This window comes from Aptenodytes forsteri, unplaced genomic scaffold (assembly GCF_000699145.1).
Source record: "Aptenodytes forsteri isolate BGI_AS27 unplaced genomic scaffold, ASM69914v1 Scaffold5, whole genome shotgun sequence".
NCBI lineage: Eukaryota > Metazoa > Chordata > Aves > Sphenisciformes > Spheniscidae > Aptenodytes > Aptenodytes forsteri.
In genome coordinates this window covers 4,022,428-4,048,902 of record NW_008795672.1, presented here as the reverse complement: position 1 = coordinate 4,048,902, position 26,475 = coordinate 4,022,428, and the positions used below count along the sequence as shown (strand labels likewise).

The window sequence follows — 26,475 nt, the reverse complement described above, 5'->3', positions numbered from 1 at the left end:
GTTCCTTTGTGTGTTTATTTCTAGTTCCAACCTCGGTAAGTATACTTTGTCCATCATGCTTTAAGTTTCACTGTGACCTTGCAGATAATCTTACCCTCAACTTGCATTCATTTAATAGCGTAAAGATAGTGGTAAAAAATGAAAAACCCACTGTAAAGAATCCAATACCCAAATAAGGAATTCTGACAGGAAATGTTTTGATCAAGCATAATAAAAATATTCAGATTTCTGATGCCTATAATACATATAGGCATCTGCAAAGAATCCAATACCCAAATAAGGGATTCTGACAGGGGCTATGAACTTAAATGCTTACATAAAATTACTGGTCACATTCAGTACCCTGCAATGACCATCTGGGAAAGTTTTTCTTTCAAAGGAAACACAGAACTATGAAAGAAATGTAACCTGCCAGAGTCTTTTCCATTGAAGTTTTAATGTTACAAGATTGGTATTTAGGTCTGCTTTCCAGGGATTTTTAAAAAGCACTCTCACTCAATATGCATGGGAAATTCAATAACAACTGCTTTAGATATCCTTACAGTTTAGTATTACAAGAAAGTGTTGGAGGTTTTAGAAGAAAATTCTCCATGAATCTGTATATGTAAACCATATCTGCCAATAGCACTTTTACTCGTATACAAACAGTAGAACTAAAGATCAGTTTGGCATAATACAGAAGCAGTTTTTTAAGACCAAAGTCTTTATAATGCTGCATTACATTTAATTACCTTGTTTTCACAATCCCTTTTAACAAATAAAGATTCCTATATGTATTTCTGATTACAGCTGCTTAAGGAAAAAGTAATTTTTTTAACACATCATTAAAAAAATCCATCTCAGCTACAGAAACAAAGGATACCAACAATAGTAGCAGCAATGGAAAAGAATAGATTTTAAAAGACAAGGTCAAATTCTGCCATTGTAACATCTCTGCATAGATGCAGAAAAGGTTTACAGGCATACACTTAGAGACAATTTGTTGTACTTGAGGACAAAACGTATCCTTCAGGATCTTTAAACTTGCCAATATGTAAAATCAAGCAGATCCAGTAGAAGTTTCACGTTCCTCATTAAATTTTTAAAACAGTTGAATAAGATGAATAATAATCCCAGAAAACATGCAACTCTAACATTTTAAAGCTTTGCAATCAGCTTCAATAGCATAAATCCACTTGCATTTTGCTCAAGACATTTGGCCATGAATTTCAGGGTCATTTTTAGGGAATACACTTCCCCTTTCTTCTAAAGGCAGTGCAACAATAGTATCCTGTGTAAAGGTTTTACCCTCTGTAGGCAGTAGATAAACAGATCTATGAAGCATTCTTCCAATAGACAGATCATATTACAGGTCAGAAAGTTTCTTTCCTTCCTATTACAATATTCACCTGTACCCATGTTATTGGAAACCCACAAAGTTGAAAAAGACAGGTTGACGAGATGGAAAGGCCTCTGTATACAGCAATAACATTTCTGATGGAACTTAAGCAATGCCTACCAGTAGTCAGAAATTTTATATTAAAATACATGATGATAGATGCTGCTGATATAACGCGATTTCATTGGTTTTAAAAAAAAAGCTATAGCTGTCATACAATTGTATGTGTGAAAATCAAAGGAGCAAAACCAAAGGATGAAGTCTCTCATGCTGCAAAAATCACCTACCAAAGACAATGGCTGATAAAGACTATGCCAACTAAGGGTCTTCAACGATATCTGCAAAGCTAGACTGCCATGGCTGAGTGTTCACTTCCTACATGTCTGCATCCTTTTAAAGAGTCAACGCAGGAAAGAGTACACTTTATAAATTAAGTTAAAAAACCCTAAATTTTTTCCATTGATTTCAACAGAAAAAAACCCTACATTACAAATTGAGAGGGAGTTAACCCTTGGAAAGCAACAGCTCATCTTTTAATTAAAAAAAATTGATAGTATGCTAGCCTCACAACTGTCTTTGTTAAAAGGAATGAAGAAACAGAGATGACAGCACATGACAGATTACAATTCCTGGATGTCAGGAACGCAGAGTACCACAGAGACAGGACCAAGTGAACGCACTGTCCATTTTATCTGATTCACATTAGTAAGAGGAAGACAAAAAAAAGAACTTTGCTTTAACATGTCCGATAATGTTGTTAAGCTTCATTATACCAAGTATTTATATCTTTATATTAAATTTTGCTTGAACTTACTAACAAAGGTCCACTCAAAGCTTTTTAAAAAGACAAAAAGATGAGCATTTGTATATAGCAAACACAGCAAAAATACGTGTTATTAATCAACTAATAAGACCTACTATGTTGCTAAGGGACACAGTTAAATGAAGAGGAAATATCTCCTTACTTGTCTGACACGAAGAATGAATTTATGTAATCTACTGTAAAGTAATTAACATCAAAGAGGACACTAGAGACCAGGGTGTTTAAATATTTTAATTCATTAGTATTAATGATTATCACATGATAAAAGTGCTAGAAGCTCCAAAACTTGCTGGCTTTAAAGTCTTTCAATATGGCTTTCAACCTTCCTTCATTAGGCTGAAGATTACTCTGAAATACTTATGCGCTAAAAATTAATAGATAAAAAGTCATCCTGAACTTAACAAAAGTTACATCTTCTTGAAATTATACAATATGTCATGAACAGCTGAATAAGCATCACTAGCAAAAAAAAAGTTATTAATTGATAGTATTCAGTGAAAAGTCTTTCACAGACCAAAGTTTTACACTTGATGCTTCAGAAAAACAATGAAAAATAACAACCAACAAAAAATCTGCAATTTTATCAACCAAGCATTTTTGAAACATTCAGGCAAATATACAAGTGTTTAAAAGCCATTAAGAGAAATATACACTACTTGGATAAAATGTTAGATCTTTTATATAATTGCAGATGACAAAAACATAATAAAATCAAAATAAAAATTCTATTCATACTGATTTTCTGTTTTAAAAGGGGTTTGATTTGTTGTTTAAAGCAGCAGTGTCTTTCTATACTACCGAGGATGTGGAGATTATCCAAATTTATTTTATCCTCCATTAACTGATTAAAAGTAGGAATAGCTAGGAGATAAATGTTCAAGAACAGGTCTGACCTTTCTAACCAAGTCTTGAAAAATGGACTCCTGGAATAGCTTACCTATATTCCAGTTAAGTACACCTTTAAAGACTTGCTCCTGTAAGAATACCACACTGAAGTGAACTTTATTTTTTCCAGCCTTACACAGATACTGTTCATCTCTTCGTAAGAAAAATGCACACAGTGAAGCAGTGGTACACTAAAACCACAATCACAATATACCACAGAAAGACTTCAAAAAAGGCCAAGGACACCACACATGCTCCTAGATGACCGCAGGTAGATTTGTTAAGTTAAACAGTTCCTGAGTAAGACCTTGGTAAGGGCAGGCGGAAAACTGATTAAGGAAAATCTACCATATGGTGACACGCTGACTCCCACAGGGAAATTAGCAGGATTGGAAGCACCACAGAAGTCTCCGCCAATTGAACCCATACAATTAACCCACAGTAAACCACCATCCTTTCTTTGTATTAGTACTGGAGAAGGATAAAACATTTTGCAACTTTGTTTCACTTCAGGGGCCTTATGTTCTCCTTCCAGGGTGCAAAGGAGAGCACAGACTGTAAAGCAGACAATTGTCCCCATCATCCCCCAAAAGTGACACTTTCCAGCATCTGGATATTCCTAATCTCTGCCCTATTTCAAGCTGCCAAAACCAGTCTTTCAACCAATTAATCTTGCCACTCAAGATTTTCCATCAGTTTGAATAGTTTACTACTCCTAATCCTCATCTCATTATCAAGCCATTGCCAATTCCTGGTTTACTCCCCCTGCTCCATACTTTGGAAGAAGAAAGGGCAAGCAGGAGACTACTGCCCTGTTCCTAACCTTCTTTCCATTCAACCTTTTAGTTCAGCTTTCAGTTTGATACTCCCTGCACATCCCTGCTCCAGTGTTGACGTCCATCATTAATTTTCTCCTCGTTCCTGCTCCACCGCTCTCGTAACATCCAGTCTCTGTTCCTCGCCCAAACTACTGAATCCCTGTAGCCCATTCTCATGCCAGCCACCCCCAGTCTCTGCCCCATAAATAAGGATCCTCAGCAGTTTTTGGTTCATTCGCCTTTTGTTGTTGCTGGGTTTTGTTTAAGTAAGTCATCCCACCCTTCCTCTTCTTTACTTTCAAATTGGACAGACTCCATCTTCACCCTTCTAATCTCCAGTCCAGCAGAGGCCACTAAGATCACAGGAGATTCACTCTCAGTAGAGGGTTTTCTTAACTGAAAATTGAATCTACTGAATAAATGTAAACTGATTTTCCCAGATGTGTATAACTTGGTGGGGAGATTTCCAAACCAATGGCAAAGGGTTCATCACAAAACTCAACTTACAATTACTGTCGCTTCTTAAAGCCTGTGATTTGTTACCATTCAAAAGATTACAATACATAGCTGGTAGGTATGTCCAAAATTTACCATTTGCAGGGAAAAAACAAGTAAAAACATCAACAACTTTTTAAATATATGTATTAATACATACATTATATAAACGCTATACAGTATGTATAGATGTTGAAGAGGCCAAACGTTGTCAGTTGACACTGGGGGAAAAAAAACCAACCAACAACAAAATGGTCAGAACATCTTTAAAGGAGCTCTTTTACCATGCCATAACATGCAGCTAGAAGATGATCTACTGGTTCTGGAAAAAATATTCTGTTCCAATTACTGTACTAAACAAATTATTTGCACAAAATTCACAATTTAAGTTAAATGTTTAAAATCTTGGAAAACAAAACTGGTATCAAGAATTTAGTTTTAACTCACAGATAAAGATGATTTGCTGCCTCACTTGGTAATTTATATTTATCATTTTTCCATCAAAGGAAACGAAGCTGGGCCAGACAGCTGAACAGGAATGATGAAACACATCAATTCTCTTTGTTCATATGCTGTTTGGGAGAATGGTATGTTTGGTTTTTACTGGGCAAAAGATTTATTCAGATTTTAGCACTTACAAAACATCTGGCCTGAGTGGTTTTCAGTAACGGTAACACAATTTAAGCAGCAAAGAGCATTTAAGTCTTAAAAATGAAAAGATAGTGATCTACAAACAGAAAGCTTTACTAATCTCCTATAGTAATAGTGACACATTTATTAAATACTTTATAATAGAGACTTTAAAAATACAGGTTTGCCTTTTAAGAGTTTCATATAATAGCTTATTCGATCAGCTGACTATTCCTAAAACTGAATTTCCCCCCAATAATTTAGCTCATCCATATTGTAAGTCTGTCTGTATTTTGAGATTTTTAAAGCGGCAGCCATATGGATTTGTGTGCATTCTATACTACGCTGTTATTTTTCTCTCTTGAATAAAATACTCATAGGAAAATAAATACTTTAGGTTCGTACAAACTTATAAGAAAAGCTCAGGTGAAATATTTTAACAAAGTGCCCCTGAGACCACAGAATTAATTAATGACAACTTTCTCAGGAGCAGCGGCAAGTTTTAGTTGGCAATTATACAGCCTACTTCTAAGTAAACAAAAAATCCTTACCAAAGTTCTGCAGATATATCTAGTAAGCTTTGGGGTTTGTTTGGGGTTTTTTGTTTCCTGTAAAACCTCAAAGATACACGGAAACTAAATTCATAAATATATTAATAAAGACTTTGAGAACAGAGATAAAAGACTATATAAACCCAAATATTTATTATTTGACCAGATACGATGTCCGTAAAAATGCTTCTATGCCATCTTATTAGCTTACTCTTATTAGCTCCATACTATAAACAAATGAACAACAGTCTATCAGGACTTGTAGTCTTCACAATTCTTTGTGATGAAGACGATATGGCACTTAGATAATATTGCACATGACCGGTGCACTCGCAGTTTCTAATGGTAATAAGAATGCTGAAAACATGCATTAATTACAAAAAATAAACAAAACAAAAAATCCTAGCCATGTTGAAGCCATGCCAGGTCTCACGATAACTGAGGCCTGAAAGAGACGTACGCTCCTGTCTCTATAGCTAAATTCATGTCAAACAGCAGTTACAGAATCTTATTTAATGCACTGTACCTGTGCCTACTAACATCAAACAGGTATAAGAACAATATTTATGAAATTTATTGCTCCAACGTCCCTTTAAAGAGCCCAAAGCCAGCTGAAAAAAAAGATAAAATCCTTTGTTTTACTAAAACCAGAGTGATGATGCAAAATAATTCTTTGATCTATTATCTATTTGAAAGTACTAAGCTAAATGCAGACAGTAATTGCTGACAAATCCCAGTAGTAAACAAACCAGTTTCACATTTTACATATTATCAAGAGGCTACAGAATTAATGGTTACAGCCAAAGAAATGTTGACACAGTTGCAGATTGAGCCTTAACATGCTGATCATGTTAAAATACTGCACAAGAAATATTTTTCCACTTTGTAAAAAGCCAGACTGTTTACACGCTTAAGTGGCTAGAGACCTTGTTGTCTGTGTGTGGTCTTAACATTTCAGTATCATAACCATGAATATAAAGAGAAGCAGCACGAAATAACCTATTACACTTACAATGAATGCCAGACTGCCAATATTAGAAGCATTGAGATTTAAGTGTCTTAAAACGAGCATTACAACATACATATACCTACATCTTTACCCCCTTTCATAAAAGTAATTAATAAATAAATTGAAACAAAGCTTTTCTAAAAGTAAACAGAGGACTCATATTTCACAAAAGTTATTTTTTCTTCCCTTTACACTGTTTAGAAAGGAAAAGAATTGGGGGGGGAAAAAAAATCAAGAAATTAAAAATAACAAACATCATCATCATTAAGAACCGAGACATTCTGAAACTATGGTAACTTCACTCATATTCTCTAGGCACGTAAGATGTATTAAATTATTCTAATTTTTATTACAACTGTAACTATTATATCACAGCCCTAGTACCTGAATGTCTTAAATCTCTAATTTGCTAATTTCCAGCAAGCTTTTGCTGAAAAAAATTTCCCACAAGCTTTTGTGGCAAACTGCTGTTGCTAATTTACTTAGAAATCACTGGAAAGTCTTCTGCAGCTACCGGTAACTTTTTTTTTTATTAATAAAAAACAAAGCCCTACTGCTCTCATGGTTTACTGAGGACAGCACTGTGAAACCACTAGGGAAAAGAAGATGCAAGCTATCTGCAACACAGCGAGATCAACTAGTAGCTTTACCATTCACACACTTACACCTAAAGACTGCCATAGCTAAAGCATATCAAACTGTTCCATCTTCCCATTCTATAGCTAGCAATAAAACATACAATTTTAAAAAGCAAGTGTGCAGTATGAATCAAAAATATTTTCTTCAATCACTCAATACAAGAATTCTCAGTATTTTTCCACACTAATTGAGATTTCCTCACACAGCCAGCAATAAAAAGCAAAGGCCACCATCTTTCCAGCATCTATCTGTGAACCCCACTACCCATGGCTGAAATTTCTAAGAGTACAAGGTTGTTATCAAGAACCTGGGTGTAAAAAGGTCAGAGACAGATTTCTGGTTTGATTTGCCTTTTTTTTTTTTTCCCTAACGTTCATTTGCGTATGTGGGAAGGTGAAGGGGGAAGGAAAAATTCCCTGTTAAGTTTTCCATATGCTTATACCCCATTGATATTTTTAATGTGTGCACGGAAAACAAGGTTCTTCAAAATAGTTTCTTCCCTAAAATTACAGCAGTAAAGTTAGAAGACAAAAATTCAGAGATATATAACACTGTGTGACCATTGTAATTCCATTTGGGACACACATGCCTCATGAGGTTGTGTTTCTCTTCCATAAGCATTCAAGAAAAATAAACATGTCACCAAAAGTCTTTAAAAGTATACTTCCCAAATTAGAGAAATGATCAAGAAGTCATTAGAAAAGAAATACGTATGCAGGGTAACCCACTATAAAAACAAACAGTAAATGACCCTTGAAAGGGGTTCTTCTGCGTTTCCCCAAAGGAAGCAGTATGGCTCCGTAACTAGGCAGAACTGAAATGAACTAACACCCCTTTCCACCTCTCCGTCTTTGAAGAGGGGGACTAGTTAGCTAAACTACACCAGGCAGGAAGAAACCAAGCGGCATTACTCGATCCCCACGTCTACACCGGCCGGTCGGGCAGCAGGGCGGCCCAAGCCTAGAACGCAGGCCTGCCCACCGCCGAGGAGCCCGCCCTTCCGCAGGAGGGCCGCGGGGCAGGGGCGGGCGGCGGCGCAGCTGGGAGCCGCTGTCCGAGCCGGGCCTGGTGCTGAAGCCTCCCCCCGCCCCGCTCCGGCTGCCGCCCGCACCAGCGGGGGTCACCGCCTAGCGTACTCACGGCCCGAGGGCAGCTTCCCCATCACGAACATCATCACCGCCTTATTTTCAGTGCCTGCTGCTTTTGTACCATTGGCCAGCTAGACCAAGCTTCCTCAGACCAAACTTTATCTTGCATCAAAGGAGGAATTCAAGAATTGTATCCCACCACAACTGGACTCTCTAACAGAGGTTTGTTTGGGGGGTTTTTATTATTTTTTTAGCTAAATAAAGCTTGATGCTATGCATTTCTTCAGTGTGGAATTATTTGTGAACATTCAGCTTTTGCTCTAGTCCGGAAACATTAATGGATTGGTTGAAGACAGCTGCAAGCAGCAAAGAAAGGCCTGAGATTTTATTTTGCGTAACGCCAGATTGCAGAAGCTTCCTATGGAAGTCACAGAGGGAAACTCCACGACACACAAGTATGCAGTGACAGATTTTCTTTCCCTTTAGGTAGCAGCATAACCATTCCAATCCCATTACCTGTTCACGTGCAATCTGTTCCTTCGAATATTAATGGCACATTATTGCATTTTCATGCTTATAATCTGCAGTTTATCTGCAATTTAAAAAAGTTAAACATACACCCCTGCATTCAACAACAGTTATACAGGTGAAAGCCTATCCCAAAGTTGCTCCCCCCATGGAACACTGACCTTCCACAGCCTGTTCCACAACCCTGCCACTTTTCATTTTACTCTTTCTGAGTTCTGTCTGATTTGTAAGTCTCTATAAGGTGCCGCTATAAACATGAAAATAAAAGCAAGGGAGATCTTCGCTGCTGAGAAGGAGCTCTCACAGAACAGTTTTCATAGCCCTTTCACTTTGTGGAAAAGCCTGGAATCCTCACCTTAAATACATGGGAACCTCCATCATGCAGCCCACAACAGAACTACCATTTGAAAAAAAAACCTTGCTGTTTTTCACCACACTAGTAAGATAATAGACACCATCACATTTAAACTACATTATATTTTAATAGATTTGGACTGATGTCTTACTACTTAACATTTAAACACATGGCATACTGACTTTTTGAAGAGATCCAAACTATTACTGAAAAGACAAAGGGAACTAATCTAAGCATCTTGAGGATCACTGAACTCACTTACAGATGGTCAAATTAGAGAAATGAGCATGGCACTTGCTGATCAAGGTCTAACCACTACATCTGTGTGGCAACCCAAAGAGAAAGAAGTAGTATTTCAAAATCAAGTACCAATATGACAACAGCCAGCAGCAGCAGAGATTTTAATGTGGGCATTACTGTAAAGTAGGTGTTCACGGTGAATGAGCTTACCCTCTTAAATACCATTATGTTGCCTATTCTGAAACTACCAGTTGCATCAATTTAAAGTTCACTAGTATCTACGCAGATAAAGTCTGGTGTTAAGGACACAACCACTTCTTACATGGAATAGAAATACTCAGGAGGAGGATACAAGCTGAAGTTATTTCAGGAACACCGGTACTCTCCGAAGAGTAGGCACAGCTCTGTATCACTACTCAGGCATCATTTCAAAGCGCCGTGTAACAGAGCCCACAGCTAATGAGGGCTAATGGTGAGACTGAAGCTCTCCATGTTTTGCTTCTTAATAAAAAAGGTTAAAGTGTTTGACAATCTATTATTCCTAATATCTCCGTGTAAAGGAGGAATACCAAACTGGCAGAGCAACTAAATGTGAAGCGAGGCTCTGCTTACACGTGAGTCTCCAAGGAACAATGATGAGCAATGCTGCTGGTAATTCCAGAAGTATTTTCTCCTTCTAAACTAGTTTTGAATTTGTAGCCCACTGTGAAGATCAAACTTTCTATTGTATTTTAACAGTCTGTGATCATCAGTGGTACCCATAACACTTTGTTACAGATCCAACGGCCTAGCCAACTTACAAATCTGGAAATTATATTTTGCCACCTTCATTTTCTCTGCTTGGGGTGGGAATGCTGTCTCATAACGGTACACGAAAAACAGTTGCCTCACCCTGTCACAACGCTGGCTATCAACAACAGAGCTTTAAGTGATTTTCTAGGTGTACAGCTTGAAATACTGTGAGATTTCTTGATGCTTGCAAAAGATACTCTAACAAAAAGGTAGGTTCTAATGATATCGGAGTATCGTTTCACTTCTGAACTTACAATATGTTTTAATGTATTCTTCATCACTGGGTTTTTCCTTCCCAAAATTTGTATCATAGTTCAAATAGGAATTTACAAACCCAGACTAAATCCCAACAGCTCCTACATGCTTAGTAACGTAGGCCTCTATAAAATGACGATGACATATGAGCCATCTCCAATAGCCTTACAGAAAATGGTTTCAAATTAGCAAAGAGTTTTCTGAACTACATAGAATATGCTGGGCATCTGTAATTAAATCTCTTTTCAGGTCATAATCAGCAAGTACCCCTAGTTGTATCCTCCAAACATTCTACAAATCAAATCACAATTCCTGCCAATTATCAGGGTGAAGTGTTACAGGCAAAGAAACATTTTGCTTAACATTTTTTTTTTGAAGTCTTTTAAGGTCATTTCTAAACAGCACCCTCTGTTTTCACCAAACAATAAAAGCAAAATACATTATTCAACTCAATTTTTTGAAAGATGTGTAAATTGAAATATAAAGATTTAAAACTAATGACAAATTCTAACAATTTTCTGAAGAAATCTATAAACCAATGTTGTTCTTTTATTCCAAATCCTCCTATAAGATGTCTCTCCCCTGGGACGCCCACAGCAGCCAATGATGATTTAATCACCAGTCACTGCTATTCAGTCTATTTCATATTATACTACAAACACTCAGTACTCAGCACTTGTTTGAGGCGAGAATCTGGTTTTGTTTGACTGCTTTTTTAAATTATGGGTTTCATTTTCAACTTTTGATGTGTCAGACTTACTCCTATCGTCTAAACTGTTTGTAAATTCCCCAAGACCTGGATTGCAACTATGTGACAGTTTAACACCCAGCAAAATAAGAACCAGAGACTTACAGACAGTACCACAAAGGGAATAACTCTTTATAAGCTTGTTTTCCACTACTGAAGATTACCTTATAATGGCAAGGCAACACACTATGGTAGCGCTACTTATATTACTCTCCTTCCTATTTTTATACTATAGGAACGTCAAAATAAAGAAGGGAAAGTTATATACTGCATGACCCTACCAACTGTCAAATCCTGGGATCTTGGCATTGAACAGATGCTCTTTAATGGCCCAAGGCTTAGCTCTTTCCCAACTCTTTAGTTCAGCAAATATTTTATGTTCAGAGCTATACACTTCTATCAGCCTTTATCTGTATGATACAAAGCAGGATAAACCACAACCATGTATATTTGGTTAACTATGAGTGCTATTAAATCACTGGTATATTCAATGAACACAGATGACCCTCTGAGTTTAAAATAGGAGAATATTGGCTTGAACTTGAAAGGCTGTATTTAACTGTATCTTATATAAACTATTGTTTCACCAGTTGAGTGGTGCCAGATACGCCAGGCACCTTACTACTTCCCGGAAACTAAGCAGGACCTTGCATGTGGAACAGAGCTTAGTTTAGTTTAGTTGTTGCACAGGTTTTTAGAGCAAAATGAGGATAGAATTCTTGAAGTACCTTTACAGATATCCCCCAACCTCAGTCATCAACAATACAAAAATGCTGAGAAAATGTTCTGTGGCTATGTCACATTTTCTCATGTGGAAAGCACCACAAAATGCTGAGAAAATGTTCTGTGGCTATGCCACATTTTCTCATGTGGAAAGCACCATGTCATTCTTCCTTACCTCCGTTCTTTTCCTCACTCTCCCTCAAGACTAACAACTAACTATTCTTCAAGGAGTATTTGATGCAACATCTTTACAGCGATTCTCCACTTGCATGCTATTTCCTATGTATGTGGCAAGTTACATAGAAAAAGGAATAAAATCTGTGTTTTGCTGAAGCTTGTAGATTCAGGACTTCATGCAAGCTGATCTGTCTGTAAAACGTACAGATAGCAGAAACAGCAAAGAAGCCTCGACGAAGCTACAAAGACAAGAAAGTACAAAGCCAAGAAAGATAACAGTTGCTCTTAGGGCTTCACAAATAGACCATGCTTCCCTAGCAAAGTGTACGCAGCCAAGAGGAAAAGATAATCTTGAAGCACTCAAATCACTGAAGTTAAGATTTTGGTTCAAAACTGTCTGCGCATGATCTAGACCACAAACTATCCTTTTCCCACTTTCCCACGTGAAAACCTCTCAGCTACAAATACTGTTTCGTAGTAAGAAGGCAGCGTTGTCTTTTGTGTAGGCCTCATTAAAAATACTGTGTTCTGTGAAGCAGGGAAATAAAAAAATAGGTTAGCTTGACATACAAAGGTACAGACAACATGGCTTGGCAAGATCTATCTTCATTTACCATTTCTTTGTATGACTAAATGAACCTATGCAGCTAATCTGATTTTTATTCATTATATAAATTTGTTTATTCTTTCTGTTTGTTTGGCCAAGCAATATCGCACAGAGGCAAAAGGAGACAGATTCTGTTAAAAAACAGAAGGATAGAACAATACACAACAGCAGAAGAGCTAGAATACGGAAAAGCTCTACAGAACTTGCCTTCTGTAGTAAGAGTTCTTTTTTTTAATCAAGATATCACTTCACTCCATAGTGCAGCTTGGTTTTCAAATGTGTTTCTGACATTATTACTAAATTTTTTTATTAAATCTGTAAGTTTTTGCCTTTTCATTACCACGCTGCTTGTGGTAAGGAAAATGGTGGAGAGGGATTCAGGGGCAAAAAACAGCACCACACAAACAAGCCATGATTTTCCCACATGTAATTTGTTGACATAGTTTGTATGACTGATATTATTGCATCTAAGAAATTTATCGTTTCTACCTTTTTTCCCCTTAATATCTGAAGTTAATATTCAATTCTGATCAGACCATTCTTTTCCAGACTAGATAAGTCCCAGTTTTTAGCACAGAATAAATACATAATGTTCATCTAAGTTTGAAATGAGTCAGCTGGAAAATAAATGGAAAAAAAACAAACAGAAATGGAGATATAACTAAAAAAATTGTAGGAGTCTACATGTTAAATTTTAAAGCATGAATTTTACTTAGTCAACATCTGTTTAAAAAGAAAGAGAAAATAATATTTTTATATTGGTCCCATACACACCCCAACATTATCCATTCTAGCAAAAGTTTCAATCATACACATTTGAAATCACTTAATATTTTTATTTTCTTAAGCATGGTGTCTCACAGCATTTCAAGTTCGAAATATTTCCAGTCAAAAGAGGGAAACTAGTGTAAGACAAAAATCACCAGTCAAACTCCTGATCGTTTAAGAGTGAATGAACCATCCCACACTACCCTACATTCAATTACTTGTTGAGAACCTTCTTCTGCTTTATAAAACATAGAATCATACACACCTAAAGTCTAATTTATTGTTTTTTCATAGTTCTATTTTCACTTTATCCATCTTTTCACAGTCCCTGGGTAATCACAAGTCGGCAACACAGGGGTTTTCATTTTACTCTTTTCACATTGGAATTAAAACTGATTTATGTTTTATTATTTGGCTGTATCACTTTTCAATATTTTTCCAACATAGCTTCTTTAGACATTGACATTATAGACAAACAGACTGCATTTAAAAAAGACAGATAAACTGAGGAAGGATGCTTATGAAATAAATTAGTATGTCTTTAGTTAAGCTACAGTGTGCTACCAATATACTCCTACAGGCTCTGATCCAAAGCCCACTGACTTCAATGAGGTTTGGGTACAATAAACAATAAGAAGAACTTAATTCAGTAGTGGTAAATGAAATCTATAATTTGATTAGAAAACACTCCAAGTAACACTGCGAATAATTGGTGACTTTATGAAATCGAAAATGTATAATTTGATTAGAAAACACTCCAAGTAACACTGCGAATAACGTTGGTGACTTCTTCACAGCTCATACAGATTTTAGTTCCTTAAACTATTATTAAAAAAGTCTGGAATTTATAGTTTTTGCCAACCACATTGTCACAGCTTAATTGAGCAGCTGTCAACTGTTAGAAAATAACTGCATCATCATCGCTTTTAGAAGAACTAGTGTGGGAAGTGAAACACTTACATGGGATCTAAAGTTTCTGGAGTCATGGTAATGACTCTGTTTTCATCAGGTGACCATGAGTCATCAATTTATCAGCAGTTTAAAGGGTTTTCACAATAGCTGAGTGTCATCAGTGCTCATGCTTAGCAATGACTGCAGCAGAATATTGAAATAAGGTGCCATGTCCTGTGGTACCATTATTTAAGGAAAAGTTTGCCTATTGAGTTAAGAAAAATACTGCAAAGTCACGGTTGAACAAGTGCTGCAGGGAACACAAAATGTCGAGAAACTAAGCTCTTATTTGAGAATTGAAACTAAGCAATAATTTTGCTTTTAAAAATAGACACCTTTTAAGGAAGTTGTGAACTACATGGATGAAACATAAGGAAAGAATAAAAATGTGTTGTCAGTCTCTCTTCTCCCTTTTACTCCATAGTCCAGTCAGAACACACTCATATAATACCAAATACTCAGATAACTTCCACATATTAGAATCCATCTGCATTGTCCAGGGTGGGGAGAGGCCACACGAAACAATACAAAAAATTTTATATTAAATTTTCATGATACTAACATCAAGAGCAAAAACTGCATCACTGCATCATTAAACTGTTTGTACATGGCATTACCAGGTACTATATGAAACATGGATCTCTACCTCCCAGCCTACTAACCTCCATCTGAACTCACTGGAAAGAATTGAAGAATTTCACCTACAGCGCAAGCTGAAGCCTCTCCCAGGACCTAAAGACATTCAGTGACCCCATCCAGCATCTCTGCTAAGCCCTGATGTTTTGCTGGACTCACAGAGACTGAAGTCTGCTTCTAAGTTTCCCATCCCTTCCTCCTTCACTGCTGGACTTGGGGGTCAAGCAGGCAGTACCACCAAGATCTCCAAGAAGCAGAACAGTGGAGGCGTAAAATATGGTAGTGCTGGTCAGAAATAAGGCATATGGCAAATATCATGGAGATTACATCTTTGAATTTATTAAATCTAAAAAAAATTAGTAACACTTGGTATGGTGTGTATTTAGAATCCCATATCACTGTCACAGTAGTATATAGCTCACAATTAGCAAAAACCTAATTTTCTGGCACAACTGGTACTTTTAAAGCTAATCAGATTTATTTTAATTACTAAAAAAAGTAATGCAAATTGAACCATCCTTTTATTCCTTATTTGAAGTGATCCCTGTGAAAGCAGTGTTTTCACTATTGTTGTTTATCCCTCTGGCTTCCTATTCCTTTCTCCTTTTGCTAACGCTTTAATCTCCCAACTCTTCATCCACTCATCATTTCCCTAGGCTTGCAAATTAATCCTCTGAGGTCAGTGAGGAAACTTCCATTGACTCCAGGAGGTTTAGAATTAGATCCTACACTTAATTTTCCTCCCCTCTCTACCTCCCAACTTCCTCTTTTCTTTCTTCTGGAACTTATTTACTCATCACTTTAGTCATTCCGTATCTGGTCCCATGAAATTGGGAATTAAATACAGAGTTAAGAAAGAAAATCAAATAGATGTCCCTCCATCCATTATTATTGTTTTCTACTTCCTATTTTAAATCATATTTTCCCCCAGGTCCCTTGTTATCTTCTTAAGACATTTAAGCCCTTTGAGACAAGTATCATATTTTATCCATTCGTATAGAAACAAACATCACAGCTGAGTGAAGTGCATGATGCTACTTGATAATAACAATTCCAACCACCTGTATTTATAGTTGTTCTGAGCAATGTTGCTTTAGGAGAACACCATCCCTACAAAAAAACTACCATTAAATGGTTAATATAGCTATTCCTTAATTTTTAAAGACCCAAAAAGCAAATATAAGAACATACAGTACACATAAAACTCAATGACCTTTAATCAGTTTGGAGAACTTTTACAAACTCTATCAGATTGTAGAAATCAAACTTACAGCTTATTTCTATGGAAACATTTGCAAGTACTCCAACTACATAAATTTCACATACAAATGTCTTAGTTTTGCAATGGGGAAAAAGAAATGGACATCAGAAAACACCGTATTTATTAGTTATTTTAACTAAGCACTCTAAAAAAATCTAGTTCTCAAACTAGAAGTCAGTATGCTAAACAATTCAAAACAACATATGTAAAAAAAAGCATCTGTAGTATCAGTCTAGTAACTCTGAGCAGTCACAACATACAAGAAAATTATTTTAAACACAAACAGTATTCCTTACTCTCACTCTCCACTTGAGAGCACTGCATTCATGTATCTATAGACTTAATAGAGCAGTAAAATGCATTACTTACTATCCTCCATTACTCATTATATGGAATCAGCAAAAAATTAAAAAATGAGATAAGAAAACCTACTCATCTCCCTAGTTTTTTTCTCTCCAAACTACTTGCAAGAAGCAGCAAACACACCACTTTCTCACAGAGCAAAATATTTACAGAAATATTGATTAGCTAATTCAATGGACACACTTCACAGAAATGTGAACTTTAATCTGTCTTGCCCACTTAGATGTCTCCTAAGAATCATCCAAACAGACATATCTGATACAGAAGTCTTTATCGACATACTATCGCTGTATTACATTTCAACTGGTAGCTAAAAGAAAGCAAGCACTGGAAAGGCCAGAGATATGGTGAAGCTTTAGCATTAGAAATCTATTAACATATTTAAACATGCATGGAAATATCAACAAAAGGCCCCTTCAAAATAAACTGCACATTTTCTTAGTCCAGACCAAAGACAATAATACCTTCTACAGGTCTGTGAGCAGACCCTAAAATGACCCGTACGGTGCTGTAAGTACCTACTAGCATACTGTCTGACAGGAAGATCTCTTTCCATTTCCTTCTACCTACTGTTAGGGCCTATAATCAACATTCTTTCTATGCACACTTTCTTTCATGGAGCACTTCTAAGACATGCAAAGACAGATGTTAAGACGCCTTTGGTTATAAATCAATATCTTAATGATTACATTAAGAAACATCAACATTAAAAAAGGATACATACACAAGCAAAATGAAGGGGAAAATTGACCACATTACAGTTGTACTGTCATTTTTCTGTCCCATCATATCCAGTACTTCCACCTTTGTTCCCAATACAAAACAGAAAAATATGCTCACTGCTTCAAAGGAACTTACAATTTAAAGCAAGCAAAAAGTTTGAAGTAGCAAGGACCAAAAAGTTTCATATACACTTCCAGCATGCAGTAATTTAAATTGATAACAAGGAACACTGCTGGAAAACCAACTGCAGAGTGTGCTGGATGAGCAGAGGGAACACTGAAACTATAATTATCTTAATCTAAGATATGTGCTAGCAAAGGCCTACAAATCTGAGACAGAACAGAGCTCTTAATTTCTCAAAGTAGGAAATGGCAAAGTAAAAAAGCTTCTCTTTGAGTTGAACTATTGAAATGTAGTAACAACTTACAGTCTTCAGTGTTTGGCAAATGAACAAATTGCAGAAAACGAAAAAAAATAAATTTTTTTTTTCCCCCCCAGCCATAAAAATTACTATATTTAGTTTTGCAGTTTGGCATGAATAAAGTCAATTTACACAATTCTGGAAGAGCAATTCTTTCTAGTTTGTCCAAAGTTTTCAACAAGGCCCTAGTGATAGTATTTTTCAAATCCATACAGAGTTCATGATTTTGCTTTAAGCCTTACCAATTAAAGTTAAGATTTATTTCTCAGAACAGCAGTAAAATATTTTAGCAACACACACAGAAAGCTTAATTAAATTCATATGTCTTATTTTCCAGATTTGGGGGTATTTTACCATGCAGTGCTTTATGAAGTATCAATATTTCCTAAAATTGAAAATTGATGATCAAACTAACTTGCACAAAATATTATCTGTTGCACATCACAACACTATGGCATCCAGCCACTTGGCAAGTGAAGCAAGCATGTTTAGGACCTAACCATAGTTTTTGTATTAAGGTTTAAAGCTATTTTACTGCATCAATTATTTTATTTCAATCGCTCGTAATTGCCCATAAAACCAAGCTTAGGATCGCCTTTCAAAAATAGGCCAACTACTCCCTCTACTGAAAATAATTGACCATTACATTGGAGGTACAGAGATTCTCATATAAAATACGTGCTGTTAAGAAGCTAAGCCATTAAACACATTACAGGTGTTTTCCTCTTAATTACGTTCCAGTCAGCTAAGACTTGAAAGACTGATAAGCTGTACTTTTCGCTCTCTTACCAACAAGATTAACATACACATGCTTACAAAATCTGAAAACTTAAAAGTAGAGAACGTAGAAGACGAGACATGCATGGAACATTTTCAGACTCAGTAAAATACCCTTATCAATTTCAAACACGAGGAACCTAAAAGTAAGAACGTAGTATTTTCAATACTCCCCCTGCAGAGAGGAGTGAGAGTATTTTGTGCCTTTTAATGGAGAATCTTCTGCACAGGGATCTTCCTTGAAAAATTTATGTGAAAGTTGAACAGTCTTTAAAAAGGGAATAGTTACATTAAATACAAATCCAGTTAACGTAAAGAAGCAAATATTCACATACAAAATCCCTGATCTAACAAGTAAAATGTTACGCATCTGTGCACAAAGCGAATGCCAGTCAGCTTTTCACATATTTACATTATGTATTTGATACATTTTAGTCATTTTACATTAACGTTCATGATATCAAGAGTTCTCAGGTGAGAAAAACAATGCCTTCAGCCTCAGCTCCTGTTGTTGCCCGCATCAGTGGCACATAGACTCAGAGTATCAGCTAAAATGTGCTCAAAATCAAAGATATTTCTCCTAACTCCTATATCAATTCAGAAGCAGTGAATAGTATAGACATTGATACTATCAATTTAAGGTTTACAATCATGTTAAACAGTAAAAAAATTAAAGCAAACTTCCCACTAAATAACAGCAGTTTTCCTTGGAAAAGAACACATAGCACACAAAAATGAAGCGTTCAGTCTGCTTGTTGAACAGGTTGGTTACCCACAAAACCAAGCTTCAACAGCTTCCACAGCCTGATCAGTCAGGAAGGTTTTTGTAGCTGCCCTCCAAAAAACCCAAGCCAATCCACAGAGGAAAAAGTCTCCTCTGTTCAGAAAATTCCTGGAAAAAACATTTCCAAGAGAATAATATATTGTGCTAATCACTTTGAAATGTATGCGTTACCTAAACTACACCAGACATACAGGAACACAGGAACAGGAAAGAAGGTCCAAAAGAGAAGGTTTCACAATTTTTACTGAACAACTAGTTTTATTTATTGATAAGCTGATATAGTTACGGTAGAAGAATTATGAAGTGCTATGTTCATTACAGAATTTTTTGAAAAGCATTACTCTTCAGATACACAACCAAAAGTCAGAGACTGTTTGCAAAATAAACGGCAATGGCATTTTACTGGATGTAAGACAACTAATCCCTGAAAATGGGAAAAGAGGCAAAAAAAAAGATGCAAATAAAGAGTCAAATGTGATAAAGAGTTTAAGAACATTGCTACGCCTTAAAGCAGGAACTCTTAGATTACCTGGGAAGTACACAAATAATATTGCAAGATTACAGTAAGAGAAGAATCAATCCTAAATTTTATTTCAGGTAGCAAATACTGTTTTACTGAGAATTCATGCAGTTTCTAATTCTAACTACACAACTAACCACTTTTAGTTACACGATTTTAATCTTCAGCTGACCTCAGACACGCTATGCCATGATAAAGAGCAATTCAAGAAATTTGCTTCCAAAGAGAGAGAAAAAAACGATATAAAGTATGCTACTATGACCAGAAGCCTGAAGGACGCACCTCTTCATCATTAACTTTTAAAATCAACGTACACACATTCTAAGCAGTATTTCTGATTTCTTTTTTTTTTTTTTTTAAATGAAAGCTATGACATTCTACTTACCTTAATGACAAATTTGTTGGATGCCATGATAGGTCAGTGTAAGCTGGTCCTATAAAAATATCAATTAAAAGTGATCAGCACTATAGAAAAACTCAGATCTCTACACCAACTGAGAAGGATTTTTAAAATCTATTACTCATTTTTTTCATTACTGCTGTTCTTCAAACCCTATACTCTGCTTTAAGAAAACCAAGGAAAACTCTTATTTAAAGGAGAATTACTTAGCTACCTGCCTTGGTTTGTTTTAGTGAACCTCATAATTGTTCAGGCACTTAGCATCCAACACATGAAGTACAAAATTAGAACTATTTTTCAGACCAGTACCAAGACAGAGACAAACCTACATAACTTACCCTCAAGAAGCCTTTCAGAGAGCAGCAAACTAAACCTGGAATATTTCTTTACTACTGTCTCAACCACTGGTCCCTATGCATACGGCCCCTGGCCTAGTTTCTCTTTCAAAATAATAGCTTCACATAAAATCCCTTTGCATAGCTTAAAGAAAGAAAGAATGACAAAGAAAAGAGGGAAGAAAACACACAAAATTAAAAAGGTATTGTTTTCAAGAAAAAATAATCTTAATACATGAAATAATACCTGCTCCAGTCAAGAGAGTCCTCTCTACATAAAGTTCATCCCTTCCTATCTTGTGGATACTCCATTTCTACTTAGCTAGGGAGCCCACAAGAGCCTGCATACAACAATGGCCCTATAGAAATAATATCCTCCACCATGCTCTTAACAGGGGCTCAGCAACACTACGCAAATTTCAAAACTTGCTTTCAGACCAAGCGGCAGTAAGCAAACTTCAGAATTGAGACACCTATTCACTACCTGCAGTTCTGGTAATCAGTAATATCAGAGTTTAAACCAGTTCAAGAACAAAGCGCAGTCACGTTTTGTTTTGTTTTTTTTTAAGTAAGAAACTATGTCTTCCAGTGCACCTAGCATGCATATATTATTATGTATATTTAAAATTTTAGACTACTACATGCATAAAGCAATGTGACCTGAGCCTTTCTGTGGTTGCACAAAAGTAAAGTGAACTTTAGACATCCTCTTCTCTTGCTTACCCCAAACAGGGTTTAGACTGCTTAGTTTGGGATACTGAGTGAGGTACATTTAGCTGCACAGACCCTGATCCTGCCTCAGACCATTCCAAGTAACTCAGGAAGCATTAATTCATGCTGGAAGTTAAACGCACCCTCCCTTGGGCGCAAGAAGAAACCGTCAATTAATTGCTAAGATTCCCCACCACCACCCCTTAGAAGAACAATGTATCTCACTCAAATGACTACAATCTTCAAGCTGGCTTGCAAGCCAAACCAAGTCTAATCACCTTCCACACCAATTTCAGGTTTTTAACTGCTTTTTTTTTCTTCCCCAAACTGACAACAATTACAGTCACAGCACTGAAACTACTGGGGAAGCTCATCATTCTCCACATAAATGGGAGCTAAACATTCACTTGTCAAAAGGTAGAAGACAGGTTAAATTCCTTAAAGTCTTTCCAACTAACCCCACAATGCTGGGATTCAGAAGAGACATGGAATGGGCCCTATGGTACCAGATTAGTATCAACAAAAACCCAGGAATAAAAAAATTAAGATCCATTCTATTTTCACACAGGATAGGAACAGAAGCGACAGACAAGGAAGACACTTGGATTGGACAGAAAATCAGGTGAACAAGGGTCTTAGTATACCGGCAGAAGATACAGTTCAAACTTCAAAATCGAGAAAGAAAACAAGTGTCAGTAGCTGCTGCCTGCAATAGACGAACAGCAACAGAAATTACCCTGAGCATAGAGCTGCCTTTTACATTCTAAAGTTTCCTAAAGGATTAGTCTCTTAATAAGATAGACAAATCTGGTCAATTTTGTAAGAGATGGTATAGAAAAATAGTAAGAACACAGGTAGACGTACCCATTTCTCACTGCATACTTCAAGTTATTGTAAAGCACTGCGATAGAGCTGTCAAAATTTCAGGATACAAGTCAGGTTGGTGATATGTGTCTCTGTCAGGCACTAGACTTACACATTTCAAAATGCAGTCATTATCCTTATTTAACTTCAAAAAAAGCGCAAAACAAGATAAAGACCCACTTTACAACAACATAGCATAGCACAGATAATTTTGATCTTAAGATTGAACAGTAATAATTTTGAACTAAATAAACACTTCTATGCAGTGCTTCCATTCCAAATATCCAAATGCTGAGACCCAACACTTCCAAACAACTGCAAGAAAATGTGAAAGTAACAAGGGCACAATTCCATACACTGGCTCAAGGAAAACTCCCAATTACTTCAATGATTTTTTTCTATGTATCATATCAATATCCAAGCAGTAAGAAACAGAAACAGTAAAAAGGTCGTAAGGAGTGGGAAGTAAAGTGGTTGTCACTGTAACCAGGTTAAAATGAGTTTGAACTGAGAATCATTCTGCAAGTAACTACGGAAAATACACTTTAATATAGTTAATAAAATGTTTCAACTATGTTTTGAAAAAGCTCAAAGTTAGAGCTTTTATCAGCTGCATAGTAATAGTAAACAAAAAGTTACATAGAGCAAGCAAACTGAATTTTCAAATGACAGCCTGCAGACAGAGGCTGGAATACCATGCCTTGTGCCACACGACTATCATTCTTTCTTGCACAAAATAGCCTTAGAAACTTTTCTATCAGAGTAAATTCTGTCAACTTTACCGATAGCAATCTTGAGAAACACAATGTAAGGAACAGTGCTCTGGACCACTTGGAACATCACATTTCAATTCAGTCAGGTAGTAAGGTGCTACTCTATAGAAGTAAACATAATAGAACAACTATAAGAAGAATCTTAGTAGGAGACAAAACTCAGAAGTTCTTGAAACAGCAGCTGCTAGAACTAGGTCAGAAGAGATGCTAAAGGGAAATGGCAGCCACCAAGTGAAAACCAACTGCACTTCTCAGTTCCGTGTAACGGTGAACAACATTGTATTCTTGGTGTCCAAGAAATCCAAGGAAGGACCACCCACCCCATCATGCAAAAACAAAAAGCAAATAGTAAGATATTTCACAGCCTTTTCAAAACACCACAAAACCTGGGCACATACAACTCATCAGATTCTCTTAAAAAAAAAGTCTCACAGCAGCATTTCAGGCTTGGGTTTTTAATTTTAATAAAAGGCTAGTATCTAGAGCTTTACTAACGATCCCTACCTGCTCCCCCCAAGCAAAAAAAAAATAAAAAAAATAAAAAATAGGAAAAACAGTAGGCAAGACACAGCAAAAAGTAGAAGACTGTTAAATGCTATAGTCTCTTCTCCAAGTAGCTAGAATCATAACCTGAAGTTAGGAAATCTGTAATTACAAACACAATTTGCTGTGGAGCGCACCATCAACTAAAGGCTCCTACAACAGCACTGATAATATTAAACAAACCTAACATTTACTCAGAATTACCTGTACCTTGGGATATGGTAGAACACAAGGTACTTTGCCTCATGCTTCCAAGAACATAGTTCACCTAGATTGTACATCATTTTTGATCTGCATATGGCATACCATTCACAATGGTGCTGCAGGCTTGTGACCTGAAGAACAATATTTGGACTGCTAATGTTTTATCATTAATCCTTACAGTAGCAATAATATGAAGAAGAGTTGCAACAAAACATGCCAGAGCATCATCTCTTTTCCAAATGCTTATGTCCTGCTTGAGAACAAACAAAGCACAGGGATGAATCAGCTGAACTTATTCTGGCATCACCAAGCTCTTTTTCGTAACAATTTGCCATCCAGAATACTACTGTTGCAACAACTCTGCTACTAGTGATGTGAGAAGGACTGCTGGCAGGCAGAAATCCTCTCCAAATCCAATTTACAAAATAATAGAAGAAAAAAAAGAAAGAAAAATGGTGCGCAAGAGAAGTTACCTTTGGTTCAATTTGCTCTTCATGGGAATAAGCTGACTTTGGGAGTTTGCCAACTACCACATTCTTCTCACTGACCATATAGATAAGATAAAGGAAATACAGCAGACAGAATAAATGTAAGCAAATCCTTCGAAAACCAAGAAGAATACACCTAAGGTGTGAAACATCAGGAAAGTCGCTGAACATTTACTAATGAAAAGATAACCAATACTAAGACATCAGAAAATGAGGAAAAACACCCATCAATTGTATAAGAAAAAAAGCCAGCAAGCCCCAAAATAGTTTGCCATTTTTCTGTGTTGAAAAAACCCCACAAGAAACACAGATCTATTACAATTACTACTATTTGATAATAAGAATCTGTTTCATCGAATACCATATCTGTTGCAAACTAATGTGAACCTCTAAAGGAAACTGTACATAAAGAAATGTGAAGATAAGCAAATAAGGCAGAAAAAGTCCTCTCAGAAACTATATATTTATATATTTAAAAAAAAAAGTCTTGATACAGTATTTGCAGTATTTCAACATCTAAATTTTTGATAGACAGCCTGTACAAGAAAACACGATCTAGAATTAAACACATAGGTTGCCTGTAGCTAGAGTGAGACATGCTTCAAAAATAACGTGGCAGAATACCTTTCTTCCTAAATTTGACGTTAAGTGGAATGGTAGACACTCAGGAGAAGCCAGGAAACACGGCCTCCCAGAGAGCAAGCTACAGTGTTTTCTGCCAGCTGATGAACAGCATCTTACCTTAGCAAAGTAGCAGCTTCCTTCTACTTCAGGAATAAGGAACCAAAAACTCCTGCCACACATGCCCACTTGAAGATACAGCAGCTTCTAACACAACAGCTCCAAACTATTCACACTCTGCCCATCTTTGGGTGCCTTTACCATGTGTGGGGAGAGGTGGGCACCTAAAAAAAGGCAGAAACAAAACCACAAATGCTAATTAAGGAACCCATTTCTAGAATAAGTTAATATTAACTATTTTTGCAGTTCAAAATTAGCTATCGCAACACAAAAGAGAATTTTTCTGAACTTTCCAGTCCTTAGGTAACAAAGTCAAACGTTGTCCAGCCCAGACCCAGCACTCTTTTAGTCAGTTTCTGAGAGCTGATCCTAAGCTTGGGATGAGCAGTGTAATACTCAGCCACCACTAACACTCACATATTTAGTAAAGTATTTCTAGTTCTGAAAAGACATGCCAGAATCTTCACATTTTGCAGTTCCAGGATATTTAGGCCCACTGTTCCCAATTTCTCCACTTAACCTTTTGGAAACTAGTCTTCCAACAAGTTAGCATACCTTTAGCCTATTGTTATCTACACTCCTTCAATTAATGAACTGACAATTCACCTTTAAAGTTCAACAATTTGGTTTCAAAAATGTTACCCTTTCACCACACAACTGTATAGAACTAGAGGAATGAGAGACTCTGAGGAACATCAGCATGCTTATTACAGACAGGTGCCAGCTATTATCTTCTTGCATTGCTGGATGCCTTTTTTTTTAAGTTTTGGGAACAGTTGAATGCAATGAACATTGCATTCAGCCGTTCCACAAAACTTAAAAAAAAAAAATTGTTATACTCCTTTCTGTACGAAGATTAGGCATTAAAAACTTGCCTTTTAGCTACAGTTGTAAACTCTGCAACTATACACAAAATTAAAAATAAACCTATACATTAACACATGAATATAATACAAGATGTTCTTGACAGCGACTGCAGGAGTAGGGGGGGGAAAGGAGAAGAGCGAGTACAGAAAAGGTGCAGAATAGAATAAGAGCTAAGAAAAATTTTTAGGAGAGGTCAGGCAACGAAGTTTTCTTGAACTTGGTCAGGGCAGCACTGTCCGCCTGCAGGAAGGCTCAGACAGGTGCGCGCAGAAGTAATGCGGAGTGACTGCAACAGGAGTTAAGCAAGGAAGAAAAGTCACGGAGATATACATATTTTAAGCCTGGCCGGTGCTTCAGAGGCTCGCCCCTCGCCGGGCCGGGAAGGGGTGCTGACGCGAGGGGCGGCGCAGGAGGGAACCAGCCGAGGCGGCGCCTGAGGGAGGGGCGGCGGGAGCCAGCCGGCACCGTCGCCGCAGCGGCGGCGGCTCCCCCGGCACCTCACCTCACACGTTTATCTAGGGAGGAAAGCGAGACTGAAGACCGAGGCGCGGCCGCTCCCCTCAAGAGCCTCCCGGATGAGGGTTCCAGCCGGGCGGCGGCAGCG

At 36.9% G+C, this 26,475-nt stretch overlaps 1 protein-coding gene across 2 annotated transcripts in view; it reads right to left on the bottom strand.

Moving 5' to 3' along the window:
• SLX4IP (SLX4 interacting protein) overlaps window positions 1-26,469 on the bottom strand; it is an 80,774-nt gene extending 54,305 nt beyond the window's left edge. Inside the window, exons 1-3 of one of the 2 annotated variants that reach the window (XM_009282527.2) lie at window positions 26,374-26,469; window positions 25,005-25,168; window positions 20,331-20,379 (exon numbers count right to left, since the gene is read on the bottom strand). In XM_009282527.2, coding sequence (XP_009280802.1) covers window positions 20,331-20,357 — 27 coding nt within the window. In that variant the 5' untranslated portion in view covers window positions 20,358-20,379; window positions 25,005-25,168; window positions 26,374-26,469. The remainder of the gene's footprint in view (window positions 1-20,330; window positions 20,380-25,004; window positions 25,169-26,373) is intronic. The other variant, XM_019472912.1, reaches the window with a different exon arrangement.
• Between the last annotated feature and the right edge of the window lie 6 nt (window positions 26,470-26,475).